General features: G+C 44.8%; 1 protein-coding gene across 2 annotated transcripts; it reads left to right on the forward strand.

Moving 5' to 3' along the window:
* Positions 1-7,001: 7,001 nt before the first annotated feature.
* Positions 7,002-12,434, forward strand: PARS2 (prolyl-tRNA synthetase 2, mitochondrial). 2 transcript variants are annotated; one of them, XM_031969057.1, is made up of 2 exons: positions 7,002-7,221; positions 8,951-12,434. In XM_031969057.1, the coding sequence occupies exon 2, from the start codon at positions 8,978-8,980 to the stop codon at positions 10,403-10,405; it is 1,428 nt and encodes a 475-aa protein (XP_031824917.1). In that variant the 5' UTR covers positions 7,002-7,221; positions 8,951-8,977; the 3' UTR covers positions 10,406-12,434. The 2 variants fall into 2 exon arrangements, with proteins under 2 accessions (XP_031824917.1, XP_031824916.1); XM_031969056.1 differs by lacking the exon at positions 7,002-7,221 and adding an exon at positions 7,573-7,655.
* Positions 12,435-18,062: the final 5,628 nt, after the last annotated feature.

Raw genomic sequence — 18,062 nt, forward strand, 5'->3', positions numbered from 1 at the left:
ATCCCCAGTGTTTGGCCAACAAAGTAAATTCTCAATTAGGACTTGGTGGCTAGAACCGACAATTTAGGCCCAAGGGATGTGTTCTTGGGCTATCTTGGGGAGCCCCCGCCCCGCTGCACCTTCCCCAGTCTGGGTCGGGGACTCTGTGTTCAGTGACATTTCCAGTGTTCCCAGGATACCCTTGGGACCCGTAACCGGGCCATGCTTGGTGGAACAAGGGAGCTTTGCTTGGACAAGAGAAAGCTTAGAGGGGACTGGATTCCTGTCTTTAAAACTTGGAGGGTTACCATGTAAAAGGTGGATTATTGCTCTTTTTCTGCTGGTGCTAGAAGGCAAAATTAAGAGTTCTGGGTGGCAGGAAGACAGATTTAGGCTTAATGTCAGCCAACACTTCCTAAAAATGCATGGTGTCCCAAAGTGATGGGGCTGCCATGGGAAGTTGTAGGCTCCCTCCTGCAGAGGCTGGATGCCCAGTTCCTAGGGATGTTGTAGCGGGGCCTTGTTCAAGTCTGAGTGACCTCTGGGGTCCCTTCTAAGTCTGACTGTGCTTCTGCTGTCTTTACTTTATATGACATCAGTCTCCCTCATGTGATTTTTAAGGAAAATCCTTGTTAAACCTCAAAGATTTTATAGAGATGTGATTTCTTCCTCTGCTTATTGCACAAACTGTCAGAGCTGGGCTGAGAGCATCTGGATCCAGGATATCTGGCTGCCCCCAGTGTATCAGAGGCTTTGGGTCCTGGGATCATTAAAGGAAGCTGGCTGGGGGGTGGGAGCAGAGTAGGGTGGGATGGGGTATTCTTTCATTACAACTGAGAAAACTTCCCAGCTTCCCTACCCACCCAAACCTCTAGGGAACCTGCTGTCATGCCTCGTTAGGCACCCAGAAGCCTCCTAGGAGTTGCCTTATGAAACCCCTAATAATAGAGTAATTAGTGTAATGATGATTAATGACACCTTGAATTTATCTCTCTCTCTTACATCCCTCTCTCTTCTGAGATCTGCCCCTTCAAAGTCTCGAACAGGTGGGATGGGGCTCTGGGGGCCTTTGAATTTGCCTCTTCTTCCTAGATAGCCAGCACATTCTAATACAATCCAATTAGACATTAGCCATCTTGATGTAGTGGAAAGGGCATTTAGAGTTAGTAAAATTGGGTTCAGATTCCAACTTTACTACTTACCAGCTATGTGACTGAGCAAATTATTTTTCTGGGCCTCAGTGTACTCATTTGTAAAATACAGGGATTGAATTCAATGATCCTTAAGCTTGAAATCTGATTCTCTGATCTATATGTAATATAAAATAAAATCTAAAGATATAAGTAAAATATGAGATCACTTCCAAATGTGGAAATCAGAGGAAACTTTATGGAGAAGAAAAAAATGGAAAGATGACTAGGAAATCAATATGGGAAGATTAGAGTTAGGGAAAGAAGGGGTGAATGAATGAGTGCCCAGTTCAGGTATACTGGCAAAAGAGACACAGGCAGAATCCCTATTTTCCATTCATGAAACCCCAAGGTTCTATCTCTCCATGGTCAAGCAAGTCAGGAAGCCCTACAAACTCAAAAGATTCAACATGGCAGACAAGTCCCAGAACAATGGAGAGATGCATGGCAAGCATTAGGAGGCCGTGGCCTGTTACCAACCATGATTCACATGCAAGAATCGGTATCAGATTTCATGGGTCCATGAAAATGGAAATTTAAAAATGGGGAATACCCCATCCCACCCCCCAGCCAGTTTCCTTTATTTTCACTAAATTCTAACTAAAAATTGCCATTTCCTTCCAATATGAATGTAGGCTACAAAACATGGCTTTGATTTTTTTTTTCATTTAACACTTTCTTTTCTTTCTCTCTCTTTTTAAAAATTGTAATTTTTTATTTTGGTAACAATAGTATTTTATTTTTCTAATTTTATGTAAGGATAATTTTCAACATTGATTTTTTATAAGATTTTGAATTTCAATTTTTCCCTTTCTATTTCCCCTCTCCCAAAATAGCAAACAATCTGATGCAGCTTATACATGGATATCATGGATACATATTTCCACATTAGTCATATTGTGACAGAAGACTCAGAAAAGGGAAAAACCACAAGAAAGAAAAAAAAAGGTGAAAATAGTATGCTTTGATTTGCATTCAGATTCCATAATTCTTTCTCTGGATGTGGATGGTATTTTCCATCATGAGTCTTTTGGAATTATCTTGTATCACTGGATTGCTGAGAAGAGCTAAATCTATCACAGCTGATCATGGCACAATATAGCTATTACCATACTCAAGATTCTCCTGGTTCTGCTCACTTCATTCAGCATCAGTTCCTGTAAGGCTTCCAGGTTTTTCTGGGATCATCCAGATTCTCATTTAATTATGGTACGATAGTATCTCATTATATTCACATAGCACAACTTGTTCAGCCATTCCTCAATTGATGGGCATCCCCTCGATTTCCAATTCTTTGTCACCGCAAAAAAAAGTTTCTATAAATATTTTAGTACATGTGGGTCCTTTTCCCTTTTTTAAAAAGTGATCTCTTTGGGGTACAGACCTAGTAGTTAAAATGCTGGATCTAAGTATACGCACCTTTGGGCATCGTTCCAAATCGCTCTCCAGTTCATAACTTCACGAACGATTTTCTCACATCTTTTCCAACATTTATCATTTTCCTTTTCTGTCACATTAGGCAATCTGATCATTGTGTGGTGGTACTTCAGAGCTGCAAAACATGGCTTGGAAGGATTCCATAGGCCACCATAGTGGTCCATGACACATAAAAAAGTTAAGGATCTCTTACACAGGAGCCTTACTTTCAGAACCAACATACTCTCGTCTTTGAATGGTTTCTAACAAACTTGGGCCAGATTGACAAGAATAAGGGCATAGCAGTTGGAGCGGTGGGGATGATAGTGCTGAAACCCAGGGTTTCCAGGACCAAAGCAAAAACGTTCTCCCTTTGTGACTGACAAAGAGTCATTATTGTTCAGTCTTGATGAAATACACAGAATCCAAATAGGAAAGGGATATTTCCCCATGAATGGTAAATCTCTCCGAATGCTCCCCTATGGGGATGATATTGAGCCTCAGAATAATATAACATATCCTCAGTGACATACATAGTCACTTTATAAATGGGCCTAATAATACACACCGGAAAAATCAAGTGGATGAGAAGTCTCTGTTGTCCAGACTAAAACATGCAGTCAGGACACTCACAGTGTTAGTCCATCGGTACTTGCATTTCAGAGCCTACAAATGTACTAAGCTGAGCCCAGTTGGTGGAAAAGAGTGGGTGGGATTACATTTGAGAAACTTTATGGCATTTTGGGGCAGCTAAGTGGCGTAATGGATAGAGCACTGGCCCTGGAGGCAGGACCTGAAATCAAATCTGGCCTCAGACACCTCCTAGCTGTGTGGCCCTGCTCAAGTCACTTAGCTGTTTGCCTCAGTTTCCTCATCTCTATTAAATGCACTGGAGAAGGAAATGGCAAACCATTCCACTATCTTTGCCGAGAAGACCCCAAATAGGGTCACAAAGAATCTGATATGATTGAATGACAACGTAAGCTTACCCCAAGCTGCTTTCTAATACAAGAGTCCATCTTTTTTCCCCTAAAATTCTCCCGGCCACAAATAAGGCCACAAGTCAGGAAGCCCTACAAACTCAAAAGATTCAACACGGCAGACAAGTCCCGGAACAATGGCGAGATTCATGGCAAGCATTAGGAGGTTGTGGCCTCTTATCAACCATGATTCACATGCAGGAATGGGCATCAGATTTCCCATGGAAGGCATCTGCAGCTAGGAAAGGAAGCAGGCCAGTCTTGTAGTGAGAATGAAAAATAACAGATGGACCGCCCCAGGGTGGCAATGGAATCCATGCATGAGATGCAAAAAGACCCAGAAGAAGGCTTCTCATGCCTTGGGTAGATGACCTGTGGAGGACTAATGGAAAAACATTGACAAGAATTACCCAACTGAGAATGTGCTGAACTCCCTCTGGGCCTTGGAGGGAGCAACAATGACAAAGCCATTGAAATACTAAAAGGTGAATACGGATGACCTGACGCAATTGTTTTTCTCTCTGAGCCTTAATTTTCTCCTCTGTGAAATTAGAATAATCATCTTTGCCCTCACTCCGTGAAAACACTGTCTTAAGAAAAAAGCACTTTGTCAAGTCAACAAGCATTTATTAAGCCCCTGCTGTATGCCAGGCACTGTGCTAAGTGCTGGAGGACCATGAAAGGCACAAGACAGTCCCTCTTGCCAAGAAACTCATAATATAAAGTGGGAATTCAACCTGAAAACAAAAAAGGTATAAACAATTTATATGAAGATATAGATATTTTTATATATGTAGGGCTAATTGCACATAATCCCAGAAGGAAGAGGCTCAAATTAAGAAGACCCAGGAAAAGTCTCTTGCATATGGCAGAACTTTAGCTAAGACTTGAAGGAATCCAGGGGGGTTATTAATCAGAACAGAGGATGGAGAGCATTCGAAGCATTGGGGACGGGGGGTGGAGGGGTAGTCCATGAAAATGTCCAGAGCCAAGGGATGACATGGAAGAGCCAGGAGGTCAATGGCCCTGAATCAAAGAGAATGTGGGGGAGACAGATTAGAAAGGGAGGACAGGACGAAGGACTTAGAAACAAAATTATAAATGGTGAAGTATGTTGTCTTCAAGGAACTTGGGAATGAGACTAGCCAAAGATACCTTGGCTTTCTCCTCCTCCCCTGCCCTCCTCCCATCCCCAGAAATACATGGCATCGGTTCTTAAGTGCCCCAGGATGCTTGTTTTAGCACAGGTAACAGATCCACACGATATGGACTGTTCAGGGATGGAGAGCGCTAAGGCTGAGGAGTGTTTATACATCCTAACATCTCTAAAGCACTTTAACCATGGTAACTAATTAATCCTCATGACCCCTTTGGGAGGCAGCAGAGAATAACATGCTGCCTTTTATTAGGTGTTTGCAAGAAGGTTCTTTCAGTTTTCCAGTGATTTCTGGAGTTAGCTTTAGGCCAAATTTCCTATCCTTGAGACAGCATGGAATAGGGGATGAACCCTGGGAGTCGGGCAGCATAGACTCTGGTCCCGGCCCCACCCCTTGGTAGTTGTGTGACCTTGGCCAAATCCGTGACCTTCAGAGTGCCGATCTATGAAAAAAAAGCATGGGATTTGATGATCTCTAAGATCTTCACCAGCTTTTAGATTCTGTGGTTTTGTATGTTTTGTCATTCTCTCCATATCAATTTGGTTATTGCTGTATGATCTTGGGTAAGTAATTTCTGTTCTGTAGTTTCTTCATTCGCAAAACGAAGGGATTGATCTAAGGTAACTATAAGGTCACTGCCATCTTTAAAGTTTTTCTGTCCTAAGGTCCCTCCCTGTTTTAAAGCCTCTCGCAGATTTGACATTCTGTCCTCACTGTGATATATTATTATTATTAATGACATGGTCAGAACTCCAAAGAGTCTCCAATTTAGCAATATTATTGGGACACTTTGGGCTAGGGGTAATGAGGCCTGGGTTCTTACCCTGGTTCTGCCAGTAACTCAAGTCAGATCAAGCTGACAAGCATTCATTGAAGAATTAAAATCTAGGGTCACTGAAAGAATCTTATTTGGCTGTTAATACATTACAACAGAAGAATAACTATAATAATATCAAAGAGTTCAAAGTGGGCTGGTCAAGTATCAAGAGTTTGAGACAATCAAGGCTATTTTGGTATTTGTACAATAATAAGGGAAATAGAAAAAGATTCTCAATGCATTGATTGGTTGGACCTCCTGTGTAGGATTTACTTAATTTCCTTAATTTCCTTAATAAGTCAGTAGTCTTTGATTTGGTCCAGATTTGGGCGATCATCTCTGAGTGATTGTAAATAGCACTGGTTTCTGTTTTCATCAGAAAGCCAGAGGATCTTTCTCTCCCAGATTAATTACTTTTTTTTTTTTTTTGACTAAGTAAAAAAGGCCATTTTTTGCCTCATTTCTTACCTAGCTTTAAACTGAATGGGTGTTACCTATTTAAGTCTTTAGTTTAAAAATTTCCCACTGCATTCAGGGTATCTTCAGTCATCTGGCCACTGCACCCAGATGATTCCAGAGGAGAAAGTAAGACAGCTGATCTTGTACAGCCCTCCCTCATTCAAATCCAGTTCACTTGCATGTCATGTCATCCTCTCCCCAATGTCATTGTCCTCTTCAAGAACATAGGACAAATGACAATGACAACAACAGTCAATAAGCGTTTGTTATTTCTTGTGCACCAGGTACTGTACTATCAAAGGGGTTACAAAGAAAAAGGGAAAAAATGGTTCTTATCTTTGAGGACTTCATTTTCTAATGGGAAAAACAGCAGGGAAAACACTGAAAATGAATCAAGTTGGGATAGACCCAATGGCCTGAGAATATAATAAGAGGTTCTAAAAATGGAGAGTAAAGAGGAGGGCAATGAATAGGTGTGAGAGGAGGGAAACTTAGGGAGAAGGGGAAGGATGGGAGACTGTGGCAGATGGGAGAAAGGCAGAGTCTGATCAGAAAGTGAAGTCTTCCTGCTCATGGTGAGCTTTAGGATGGGATCCTGTAGGGGGCTGAGGAGGAGGGGAGGTCACGGAATTGAAGGAGGTTGAGGAAGGAGAGGTCAAGGAGCTGCAGGGAGCAGCCGGGGCCTGGAGGGGCTCTGGTGGAAGGGTAAGGGCTAAGAGGAGAAGATGGAGAGCCAGGCGCTGAGCTCCAGAAAGGCGGAAAGGCCCGGGCGGTCACTCGCCCATTCATACGTTGTCCTTTACGGATTGCGTCATCCTAGGGGCCTCCCCCCATCCAGCTACCTCCCCCATTATGTCACTGTCTTGTTACCCTATAAAACAAACATGGATGACTTGGTCCCAGTAAATCTCTCGGGCGTTACAGGAGACAACCGGTCCGGGAGAAGGAAAACCAAGCAAAACTCCCCCAAAATGAGGGGGGGAGGGAGGGGGCGCGGGGGGGAGGGGGGCGGGATTGGGGATCCCGGAGGACGGCAGCAGGGCTGAGGTTTGCGCTGGAGGACGGTGTCTCGGTCCGTGAGAGCACCAAAGTCTTCTCTCTCCCAGAATCCCCCTTTCCGAGGGTCGCCCTCCCAGAGGCAAGAACTCGGGCCCTGATCTCTTTGTTCCTGGGGCTCAGCGTCACATTTTAATGGCCATTTCTGGTTTTGTGTAAATCCTGAGGTTCGTAGCGAGATTTTGTTTTGTTTTTCTAATAGAAAGAAAAAAAGAAATAATTCCACGAGGGGCGGGGCTCGAACCCAGAGCCCTTGTCCCGGGGCCCGCCCTCCGCTCAGTACGGTCCCGAAAGGGGCGGGGCAGTGGTTGGGAGCATAGATAAAGGCCTCCGGCTGCCTAGAAGACACTTCCGGGGGCGGTGGGGTGCATTCTGCCGTACAACTCCTCCCTCCGCCGCCTCTATGGTTCCGGAAAGGGCCGGCTCCGCTACTTTTTCCCCGGTCTTTTCCTCCGAGAGCTGGGGGCGGGGCGTCTCTCTGGATCTGCCTTATGATTGGTTGACCCTGCGTGAAAGGCGGAAAGTTGTCCTGCTTCGACGGCCCCGCCTTCCACGTCCCGCGCACGCGTGCTCCGGCTGGTACAGCGTTCTGCGGCATTCGGTGGGTGAAGCGCGGGGCGTGTGGGCACGTGGGGGCGGAGCGTCGGGGCCAGCCTCGGTGGCGGGAAGAGGAGAGGCGGGAGCGCCCCCTCGTGCCTCGGTTTCCCCGGTGATTCTAGAGCCGCCGCAGGCTCGCGCTGTGGACGCCGAGGCCCAAACAGAGGCCGGTCCCGGAGTCTCGTGGCCGAGCTTCGGGGGGAGTCCGACGGGCCGCTTCCCTCGCCCCATTTCTCCCTGGGGAGACTGAGGTCGGGAGCAGCTGAGCGAGTCCTCTAGAAACGGCCCGCGGAGAGCGCGTGTGCGCCAGTCCGGGGAGGGAATCCAGAATTCCCTCCTCCCGTATAATGAAGGACCCCACAAGGGCCTGGGACAAGGGCCGGGAGCTTCCCCAAGTCGGGCCTTCTTGCACGTGGGGAAACTGACCTGAGTGAAATTAACACCTTCCGCCGGTCCCGGACTTCCGGTGGCTGCGGACTTCCGGTGGCTGCGGACTTCCGGAAACGGGGGACTCTTCCTTTCTGGGGCAGAGAACTGGGGTCTGGGCCGCGCCTCACTGCTGATGGGCAGATCTGCGGTGGGGGAAGAGGGGGGGGCCCTAGAGGGCCTTGGAGGTTCCTTCCCGCCCGGAACCCTACGATGGCTTCACTGGTCCGTGCCCTCACCTCCCCCACAGAGTAACTTGGCTGGGACTTCCATTTGTGCGCCTGAGCCTGTGGTCTTGTCTGTGGGGGAGGGGCTACCGGAAGCTGGGGGGTTGTAAGCGACCTGGGCAGGGGCACCTGGCTGGTCACGGAGCCAGTGTGGGACCAGGTTCTCCCGGACCCCAGGGCCGGTGTCCCTCCTTAGGTGCCTCGTGTTCTCAATGGGAACAGCATTTTAAGTTTAAGTGAGAGGAAGGGAAACATGAGGTCACTCACAGCGAGAGGGGAGGCCTGCTCGCGTCAGAAAGAATGAGAAGGAAAGAAAATCGGTTTATTAGATGTTCTAGTTGGGTTAAGCGTTGCCCCGGTTCCAGATTCGTAGCCCTGTGAAGGAGAGGTTCCGATTCTGTGGTGCTGGTGCGGCTGTGTGCCATTCTTTGTATCCCCATTTTTTCTGGGCAGGGACACTGGAGTGCTTTCCCATTTCCTTCCCCAGCGCATTTTACTCATGAGGAAACTGAGGCAAACGGGGTTATGGGAATTTGGCGCAGCTCCCACCGGCGCTAGGTGCCTGAGGCCGGGTCGGAACTCTAGTACCATCCACCGTGGCCTCACGGTTCGAGTGCTTAATGGTATCTACCTCATTTTCCTACAGGTCTGAGGGGTTCCTTCCTGGGGTGGTATGGAAAGGCTTCTGAGAAGATGGAGAAGCTTTTCCGGCCCTCTGTTGTCCCGCTGCCCACCGTCGCAGCCTCCCCTTTGCAGGGCTTACCATCACCCCCCAGGCAGAGTGAAACGCCTGGCCCTCTCCCGGTTTTTCCAGCCTCAGAACCTCAGGGAAGATCAGGTGGTCGGGCTGGAGAGCAGGGTTTCTGAGCTGACCTGCAAGAGCCACAGGCTGATGCTGCAGACTGGGCTGATTCACCCCGCTGGCCCTGGCTGTTACCACTACCTGCCCTTCACCGTTCGAGCCATGGAGAAGCTGATCCGGATGATAGACCAGGAGATGCAGGCCATCGGCGGGCAGAAGCTCGACATGCCCAGCCTGTGCTCGGCCAAGCTCTGGAGAGCCACTGGCCGGTGGCAGCTCATGGGCAAGGAGCTCTTTCAGCTGCAGGATCGACATAACAAGGAATACTGCTTGGGCCCAACGCACGAGGAAGCCATCACCAGCCTGATGGCCTCTCAGAAGACCCTGTCCTACAGGCAGCTCCCCCACCTCCTCTATCAGGTCACACGCAAGTTCCGAGACGAGCCCCGGCCCCGCTTCGGCCTCCTGCGGGGCCGGGAGTTTTACATGAAGGACATGTACACCTTCGACTGCTCCGCTGAAGCCGCCCACCAGACCTACGACCTGGTGTGCGACGCTTACGGCAGGCTCTTTGACCGGCTCGGGCTTCGCTTTGTCAGGGTGCAGGCAGCCGTGGGGAGCATCGGGGGGACGATGTCTCACGAGTTTCACCTGCCCTTGAATATTGGGGAAGATACGCTTACAGCCTGTTCCAATTGCGGTTTCACAGCCAATGTGGAGACGCTGGACCCGAAGCAGCCAAATTGCCCAGTGTGCCAGGGGAAGTTGGCAGAGACCAAAGGTGTTGAAGTGGGGCACACCTTTTACCTGGGCACTAAATACTCCTCTGTATTCAACACCGAGTTTATTAATGCTCAAGGAAAGCCCTCGCTGGTGGAAATGGGGTGCTACGGGTTAGGTGTGACACGGATCCTGGCCGCGGCCATCGAAGTCCTTTCCACAGAAGAGTGCATCCGCTGGCCCAGGCTGCTAGCCCCTTACCAGGTGTGCCTCATTCCTCCAAAAAAGGGCAGCAAGGAAGAGATGGCGATAGAGCCGATGGAAACGCTCTATGACAACATTGCCGAAGCCTTGCCCCAGCTTCAGGGGGAGATCTTACTCGATGACAGGACGCATTTAACCATTGGGAACAGATTGAAAGATGCCAAGAAACTCGGCTATCCCTTTGTGGTGATAGCGGGCAAGAGAGCCTTGGAGCAGCCCTGCCACTTTGAGGTCTGGTGTCAGAACACCGAGGAGGTGGTGTTCCTCCCTAAACAGGGGCTGCTGGATTTGCTGCGCAAAGTACAGGTGGTCTAAATATCCCGTCTCTGATCCTTGTAGGTCCCACGTTCCATCCATTTATCATTAAGTGCTAGAAGCAGTGCAACTGGTAGAAGATGGATGTTAATTAAAAGAGCAAAATTTCTCTGTGACCCTGGGCAAGTCACTTAACCCTAATTGCCTCAACAAAAAAACAAAAAAAAAAACACAAGATTTCATCATTCATTTAGTTAACATTACTCAGTCACATAAAAAGAAAGAAATTTGATTTCTTTTTCCACTGACTGTCTACTGATCTGCTCTACTTGAAATCAACAGAAACTTATGGGTTGTGAGGAGAATGATGTTCATGGCAGGCAATTTGTAGTCTTAAAGGCCTGGTCTTCTTACTCAAAACCAACTGGAAGGTTGAGATGATTAGATGGGAGCCCAAATGAGAAACTTCCCCCAGAAATCTTAGCCCTAATTAGGCTGAACTAAAAATCTGAGCTCATTTTCTCTTGATTCATGAGGCCAAGTTGATGGATTATGAGCCTTAAATATAAGAATGTTCACTTTTAGCCTACATAATGTTTAGCCATGTTAATAGGCCAGGCTGAATAATAGCTCAGGAAGATCTGGAGCCAGGATCAGAGAGCCAAAGTCTTCTGACTCCGTACCCAGTTCTGCCATCGGCTCTTATTACTACTGTGAAACCTCAAATCTTGTTCTCTTGGTAATGGCGACTCTCTGCCCACCTCGGAGTGCAGTGACCACAAATGAGATGCTGTCTGCAAAATGATTTCATTCCCTTAAAGGAGTCAGAAGGAACACATACACTGTGTTCCCAAACCGTCATTGTCCTGGACTTGCTGACTCTGTTTCTTGCCATCGATGGATGGCATGGGCGTGTTGGCAAAACACCAGGTACAGGCTGTATTATTCCTTCCTTGTTCCTGAGGGACCTCTGAAAGGAGAGGCAGAGTGAATATTTAGCAGAATTAACAAAGAGACAGAAATTGGCTAGCATTATCACATTATGGATGGACTCATTCTGCATTTTAGTGGGAATGAAACTTGTGTTGCTGTGATGCTTTCAGGCTTACAAAGCACTGAACTCACAACAACCCTGGGAAATGTAGGTTGTGTAAGGATTCATGTTCTTATGTAGAGATGAAGAAACTGAGGTCCAGAGAGGACAGTCTCCTAATGAGTTATGTCAGAATTGGGACTGGAATCCAAATCTCCTGACCCTGACCAGGACTACTTTTTATTTTGTGTGTTTTTGACCATTTAAGGGCTGACCTTTTTCCTCCCCCCTTGGAGTCCCTTCTCCTGTCCTTTGTTTGCATCTTGGGTACTTGAAATGATCAGTGAAGGACACCTAAAGGTTTATTATCTCTGAGGCAGGTAGAGGGTTTTGGAAAGAAAATGAGATAATTTCCTGTTCTCTTATAAAGGGCCATTGACCTTTATGGTTTACAGCACAAACTGATGACTACGAGAAGCTCGAAGGTGCATGCTACAAATGAGGAGGTCCTTCAAACACCATTATAGGACACCTGGATGAAGGGCACCATTTTTAAGGCTTAACCACTGAGCAACCAGAGCTTCATGCAATCCCATATAGCAGACCAAGTTCAGACCTGAGGCAGCTTAATTGAGGAAAAAGGCAACCCAAAAAAAATCCTGTTTGCTCTCTCCTGCTTCCTTTTCTATTTCTACAAATATGTATAAGTTATGTGTGGCAGTCAGCTTCATGGTTGAGGAAAAATATCATGGAAAAGTGAATATTGCTGGTAACTAAAATGTACTCTTAATAGTTTTATTACTATGTGTGGGAATATAGGATTATTTTTCCTAATTGATTTTGTTTGGTTAAGTTTTTTGATTAAAAAAATGATAATTTTAATGTAAGAGATATTCCAAGATACCATCAAAGAATAGGAAATTGTGAAGTATAATTGTTGGAGAGACCTTCCTTGTGTGGAGCCAATTGGTATTAGAGGTTTTAGACTTTAGAAATTATTTATAGGGGCAGCTAGGTAGCGCAGTGGATAGAGCACCAGCCTCTAAATCAGGAGCACCTGAGTTCAAATGTGGTCTCAGACACTTAACTCTTCCTGTCTGTGTGTGACCCTGGGCAAATCACAACATTAGGCACCTCTCTGTGCCTGGCACTGTGCTAAGCAATGGGGATACAAGAAGGAGAAAAAGATAATCCCTGCTCTCAAGAAACTTGCAAAGGAAACTGGAAAGGGGAGCATCTTCTTCCTGGAGTTCAAACCAAGCTTTGCAGGTGGAAAGAGGCTGAGAATGGGGGAAAGGGTGTTGTGTGTCCATGGTCGAGTTATATAGTTTGAGTATTTGAGGTTTGAGGTGATGGACGTATCCTAAAAGGGCAACACCTATCTGGTCCAACCCCCTCATTTTATGGTGGAGGGAACAGAAACCCAAGTTTTTGAGTAATTTATCCCAGGTCACACAGCTAGTAAGTTTCCAAGGTGGGATTCCAGCTTGGGTTGATTGACTCCAAATCCAAATACAGTTCTTTTGACTTCACCGTGTTGTAATTGTCACCTTTTGCCTCGGCCCGCGAGGCAGAGTATGTGGACCCTGGAAGAAAAGAGATAATAAAGGCAAGAGAGAGGGGATGCGCAAAATGGAGGCAAGGCAAATCCATCTGATCAAGCCTCATTTTAATGGGTGCAATAGTACAGATATATATAGCAGTAGAAAAGAAGGCAGGGTTTGTTCAAACACAGTACAGGGTGGGGGTCCTAGACAAAGGGTTGGTATCCCACCCAAGGATGAGCTGCTCAGATGTTTCTGGTGGCAGGAAGCTCTATGATGCGATTAGGGGATGCCTAGATATCTGCCTATTCAAAGTTAGGATGTGATTAGGAGATTCCTATTCAGGAAGTCTTTGATATAATGTGATTAGGAGATTCAACCTATTCAAGGTTGGTCTTATGTGGCTGTAGATTAGTGCCGGCTCCCCACAACCTTTCACCTTGAACTTTCCCTTTTTAGATCATGCAGAATGAGTACCTACTTTAAGACTACTATCTTGTCCCCTTCATTTCTTCTTTTCAGTTAAATATTCCCGGTCTCATGAAATGTAGTTTTGAATCCCAGCCTCTTCCTGGTCACTCTCTTGGTCTTGGTGCAGTTTATTGGACCATATTGCCCAAAAGTTCATGCTGGACTCTACATATGGGCTGGCCTGGGTGCAGAATAAGGGGGTAGCATCCCTCTCAGCACAAACTCCAGCGTCCTGTGTCTAGAGCTAGAACAGCCCTTTAGAAGCCATTGATAGAGGAAGAAACCAGGACCCAGAGTGTTCAATGTCTTCCCCATTATCACAAAGTTAATAAATGTTATAGGTGAGATTTGAACCTGGATCCTTCCTGATTTCTTCACATATCTAGCATCTATTAAGTGCCTTCTGTGTGTTTTAAACTCCTTGCTCTTGAGAGGTTTGCATTCTATTGCTAGGGTCCACATGTTCATAAATAAGTAAATATACAAAATATACAAAGTAATGGGGCAGGGAATGGGAGATGGGGAGGCCATGAAGCACAAACTGGGAGAATCAGGAAGGGCTGCTGTGATCCCTTCAGTGCTCCTACTCCATACTTGTCCAAAGGCCAAAAGGCCTGTGAGTGAGGTGGAGAATGACTGGGACCCCTCAAGAAACAGTGGTCCAGGCAGCCTGAAAAATACGGACCTCCATGAACTGATGCCGAGCAACAAGGACAGAACTGGGAGAGCACTTTGTCAGTGATAACACAGAGAAACCAGCTTTGATGACTAGATCTCTGATTGCTGCCATGATGAACTGGGAGTCAAAAAGAATGAAGATGAAACATGCTGTGCACCTCCTGACAGAGAAGGGCTGAATTGGAATTGCAGAAAGGGGTGCAGATTTCTCGCACGGTAAATATGGGACTCTGTCGTGCCTATGCAAGGATGTAATTTTTTCCATTTTAATAGTTTATTTTGCTTTTTTTTTTAAAATTAAAGTTTTTTATTTTCAAAACATTTGCATGGATAATTTTCAACATTCACACTTGCAAAACCTTTTGTTCCAAATTTTTTTCTCCCCTCCATCCCCTCTCCTAGATGGTAAGTAATCCAATATGTGTTAAACATATAATTCTTCTATACATATTTCCATAATTACCATGCTGCACAAGAAAAATCGGATCAAAAGGGGGGAAATGAGAAAGAAAACAAAATGCAAACAATAACAAAAAGAGTGAAAATGTTGTGTTGTTATCCATACTCAGTCCCCACAGTCTTTCTCTGGGTGCAGATGGCTCTCCATCACAAGACCATTGAAACTGGTCTGAATCACCTCATTGTTGGACAGAACCATCTCCGTCAGAATTGATCATCCATATAATCTTGTTGCTGTATACAATGATCTCCTGGTTCTACTTACTTCAATTTTTCTTACAGAACAATAATACTCCATAACATTCATGTACCGTAACTTATTCAGCCATTCTCCAACTGATGGGCATCCACTCAGTTTCCAGTTTCTTGCCACTACAAAGAGGGCTGCCCCAAACATTTTGGCACATACAGGTCCCTTTCCTCCTTTAAGATCTCTTTGGGACATAATCCCAGTAGTAACACTGCTGGATCAAAGGGTATGCACAGTTTGATAGCCCATAGGGCATAGTTTCAAATAGCTCTCCAGAATGGTTGAATCAATTCATAACTGCACCAATGGTTTATCAGTGTCCCAGTTTCCAACATTCATCATTAGTTTTTCCTGTTATCTTAACCAATCTGAGAGATATGTAGTGGTATCTCAGAGTTGTCTTAATTTGCATTTCTCTGATCAATAGTGATTTAGAGCATTTTTTCATGTAACTAGAAATGGTTTTAATTTCTTTACCTGAAAATTGTCTGTTCGTATCCTTTGACTATCAATTGGAGAATGGCTTGCATTCTTATAAATTTGAGTCAGTTCTCTATTTTAGAAATGAAGCCTTTATTAGAATCCTTAAATGTAAAAATGATTTCCCAATTTATTGCTTCCCTTCTGATCTCTGCATTGGTTTTGTTTGTACAAAAATTTTTTTAACTTAATATAAACAAAATTATCTATCTGGTGTTCAATAGTGAGTTCCAGTTCTTTGGATAAAAAATTCCTTCTCCATAGATCTTAAGTTTTTCTAATTTGCTTATAATATCACTCTTTATATCTAAATCATGAATCCATTTAGATCTTATCTTAGTTATGTGGTGTTAGGTGTTAGTTGAGCCCTAATTTCTTCCGTAATAGTTTCCAATTTTTCCAGTAGTTTTTGTCACATGGTGAGTCCTCATCCCAAAACCTGGGGTCTTTGGGTTTGTCAAACACTAGATTTCTATAATTATTAGTTATTTTGTCTTGTGATCCTAACCTGTTCCACTGATCAACTACTCTATTTCTTAGCCAATACCAAATGATCTTGATGACTGCTGTTTTAAAAATGAAGTCTTATCAGAACCCTTGAATTTAAAAATTTCCCCCCTGTTTATTGCTTCCCTTCTAATCGTGTCTGCATTGGTTTTGTTTGTACAAAGACTTTTTAACTTAAAATAACCAAAATTATCTATTTTGTATTCCATAATGTACTCCAGTTCTTTGGCCACAGATTCCTTCCTTCTCCACTATCCTTTGTTCTTCTAATTTGATGCAAGGATATATTAAGGGGTCTGTTTGTTGCTTTTTAATTCATTCAAGCAAGGAAAAGTAGCAAGAGGGACTGAAGTAGATCTTAGAGCCTCACCTTTCTTGTAATGAACTCCCTCTGGGTTTGTTTCTTTTTTTTTTTTTTTTGGGGGGGGGGGAAGAGTCTGTTTTTTCTTTCCTATCTTGTGCATTACACTTGGATTCAGAAAATCAGTCTTAAGACTTTATTTACATTTATCCATATTTTATTTTATCAAATTCAGCCCAATATTCTAGCTTGCCAAAATTTTGAGTCCTGTTTCTGTCATTGGTGTGTTAGCTATCCCTCCCAGCTTAGTTATCTGCAAACCTTTTAGCATGCTATCTTGTGTTTCTCTAAGTCACTGATAAAAATATTCACAAAACCCCAAGCACAGATGTTCCTCCACTAGAGACCTCCTGCTAAATGGACATTAAACCATTAATAGCCATTTCTGGGGTCCAATCGTTTAACCATCTTTTTAAAAATTGCATTTTATCTTTCCAATTAACAGCCATTTATTTTCTCTTCCCACTCCACAGTGAAAAAAATAAAAAACCAAATCCCTTAGAACAAATATGCAAAGTAAAGTAAAGAAATTTCCACATTATCATCAGCCCTCTGGTATCGGAGTTGGTCATTCCTTTGATCGGAGTTCTAAAGTCTTTCAAAGTTGCAGTGGGGGAGAAAGTATTGGATTTGGGATACAAGGACCTACGTTCAAATCTTGGCTGGGCTCCACACTCCCTGTAGAACTTTGGACGGCCCACATAATCTCTCTGACCCTCAATTCCTCCCCTCCCCCCATAAAATGAGGGGGTTGGATGAAAAGATCTCACCCCAGACCTGATGATTGGAGGGTTACCTGTGGACACTCAACTGTTCTTTGGAGTGTGATCAGAGAACTGCTATCTAAGGGATTAATGGACATCTCTGTCAAGCAGCAGTGTTCATGGCTGCTAATTAGCTCACACAGTTAAAGCTTAATTGAGCTCAGCTAATTAAAATGGTGTCAAGGCCAAAAGGGTTTGTAGCATAGCAGATTCCTAACTAAGGGGAACTGAGGCCCGTGTACCTACAAGGTTGGAGCCACCTCGAGGGCGGCCTTTGCCAAAGCTGGCTCACTCTGGCATGCTAAAGTTAAGTCACTGGACATGGCTGGAACATTTCTGTGGCTGGTCGTAAAAACACTGGCCACACTGGTAGTATGAGAGTGAGCTAGCCACTTCAGCTCAGCCTTGGTCTCCTCATTTGTTATATGGGAAATTCTAAGTTTATTTCCTAATTATGGAGTTGTAAAGAAAGCATTTTAGGAACCTGAAAGTACTGAAGAAGTGTGTCTTCTCATTATTCTTACTGTTAGAATTTACGAGACTGTTACAAGAGCTGGCCTTGGAATCGGGAAGACTCCAAGGATCTTCAGGCCCTGTGAATGTCACAATGGCTACTTCCATTTTGGGGGCTCAGGGAACACTCTCAGGTGCAGAGCAGGTGCTGACCTGCTCTGAGTTCTCACACCAGAAAAGTCAGATAGTGCTGTCAGAGAAGCAGTTACTCCTGTGAGTCTGGGACTAAATCCTGCTTCAGATTTGTGAAATTACTCTTCCTCCCACTATCCCTTCTTCCCTTTCCTACCACTGAGACGTAAATTCAAATCCAGCCTCAGACACTTAAAAAAAATTTAAATAGTATTTTATTCCAATTACCTGTAAAGATTTTAATCAATTTTTATAAGATTTTGAGTTCCAAATTTTTCTCCCTTTCCAAGATGGCAAGCCATTTTAGTCCCTTTTAATAGCATCTCACTTAACTTCTGTGTGCCTCAGTTTCCTCAAATGTAAACATGGAATAATAGCACCTACTTTGCAAGATCCTCTGCTTATAAGGACCAAATTAGGTAATGATTGCAAAGTGCTTAGGACACAGTAGGAGCCATATAAAGATTAATCCGTTCCCACCTCAATATACTGCTGCATAGTCCCCTATTAGTTATGGCCGAAAAG

Source organism: Sarcophilus harrisii, chromosome 4, assembly GCF_902635505.1.
Source record: "Sarcophilus harrisii chromosome 4, mSarHar1.11, whole genome shotgun sequence".
Classification (NCBI taxonomy): Eukaryota; Metazoa; Chordata; class Mammalia; order Dasyuromorphia; family Dasyuridae; genus Sarcophilus; species Sarcophilus harrisii.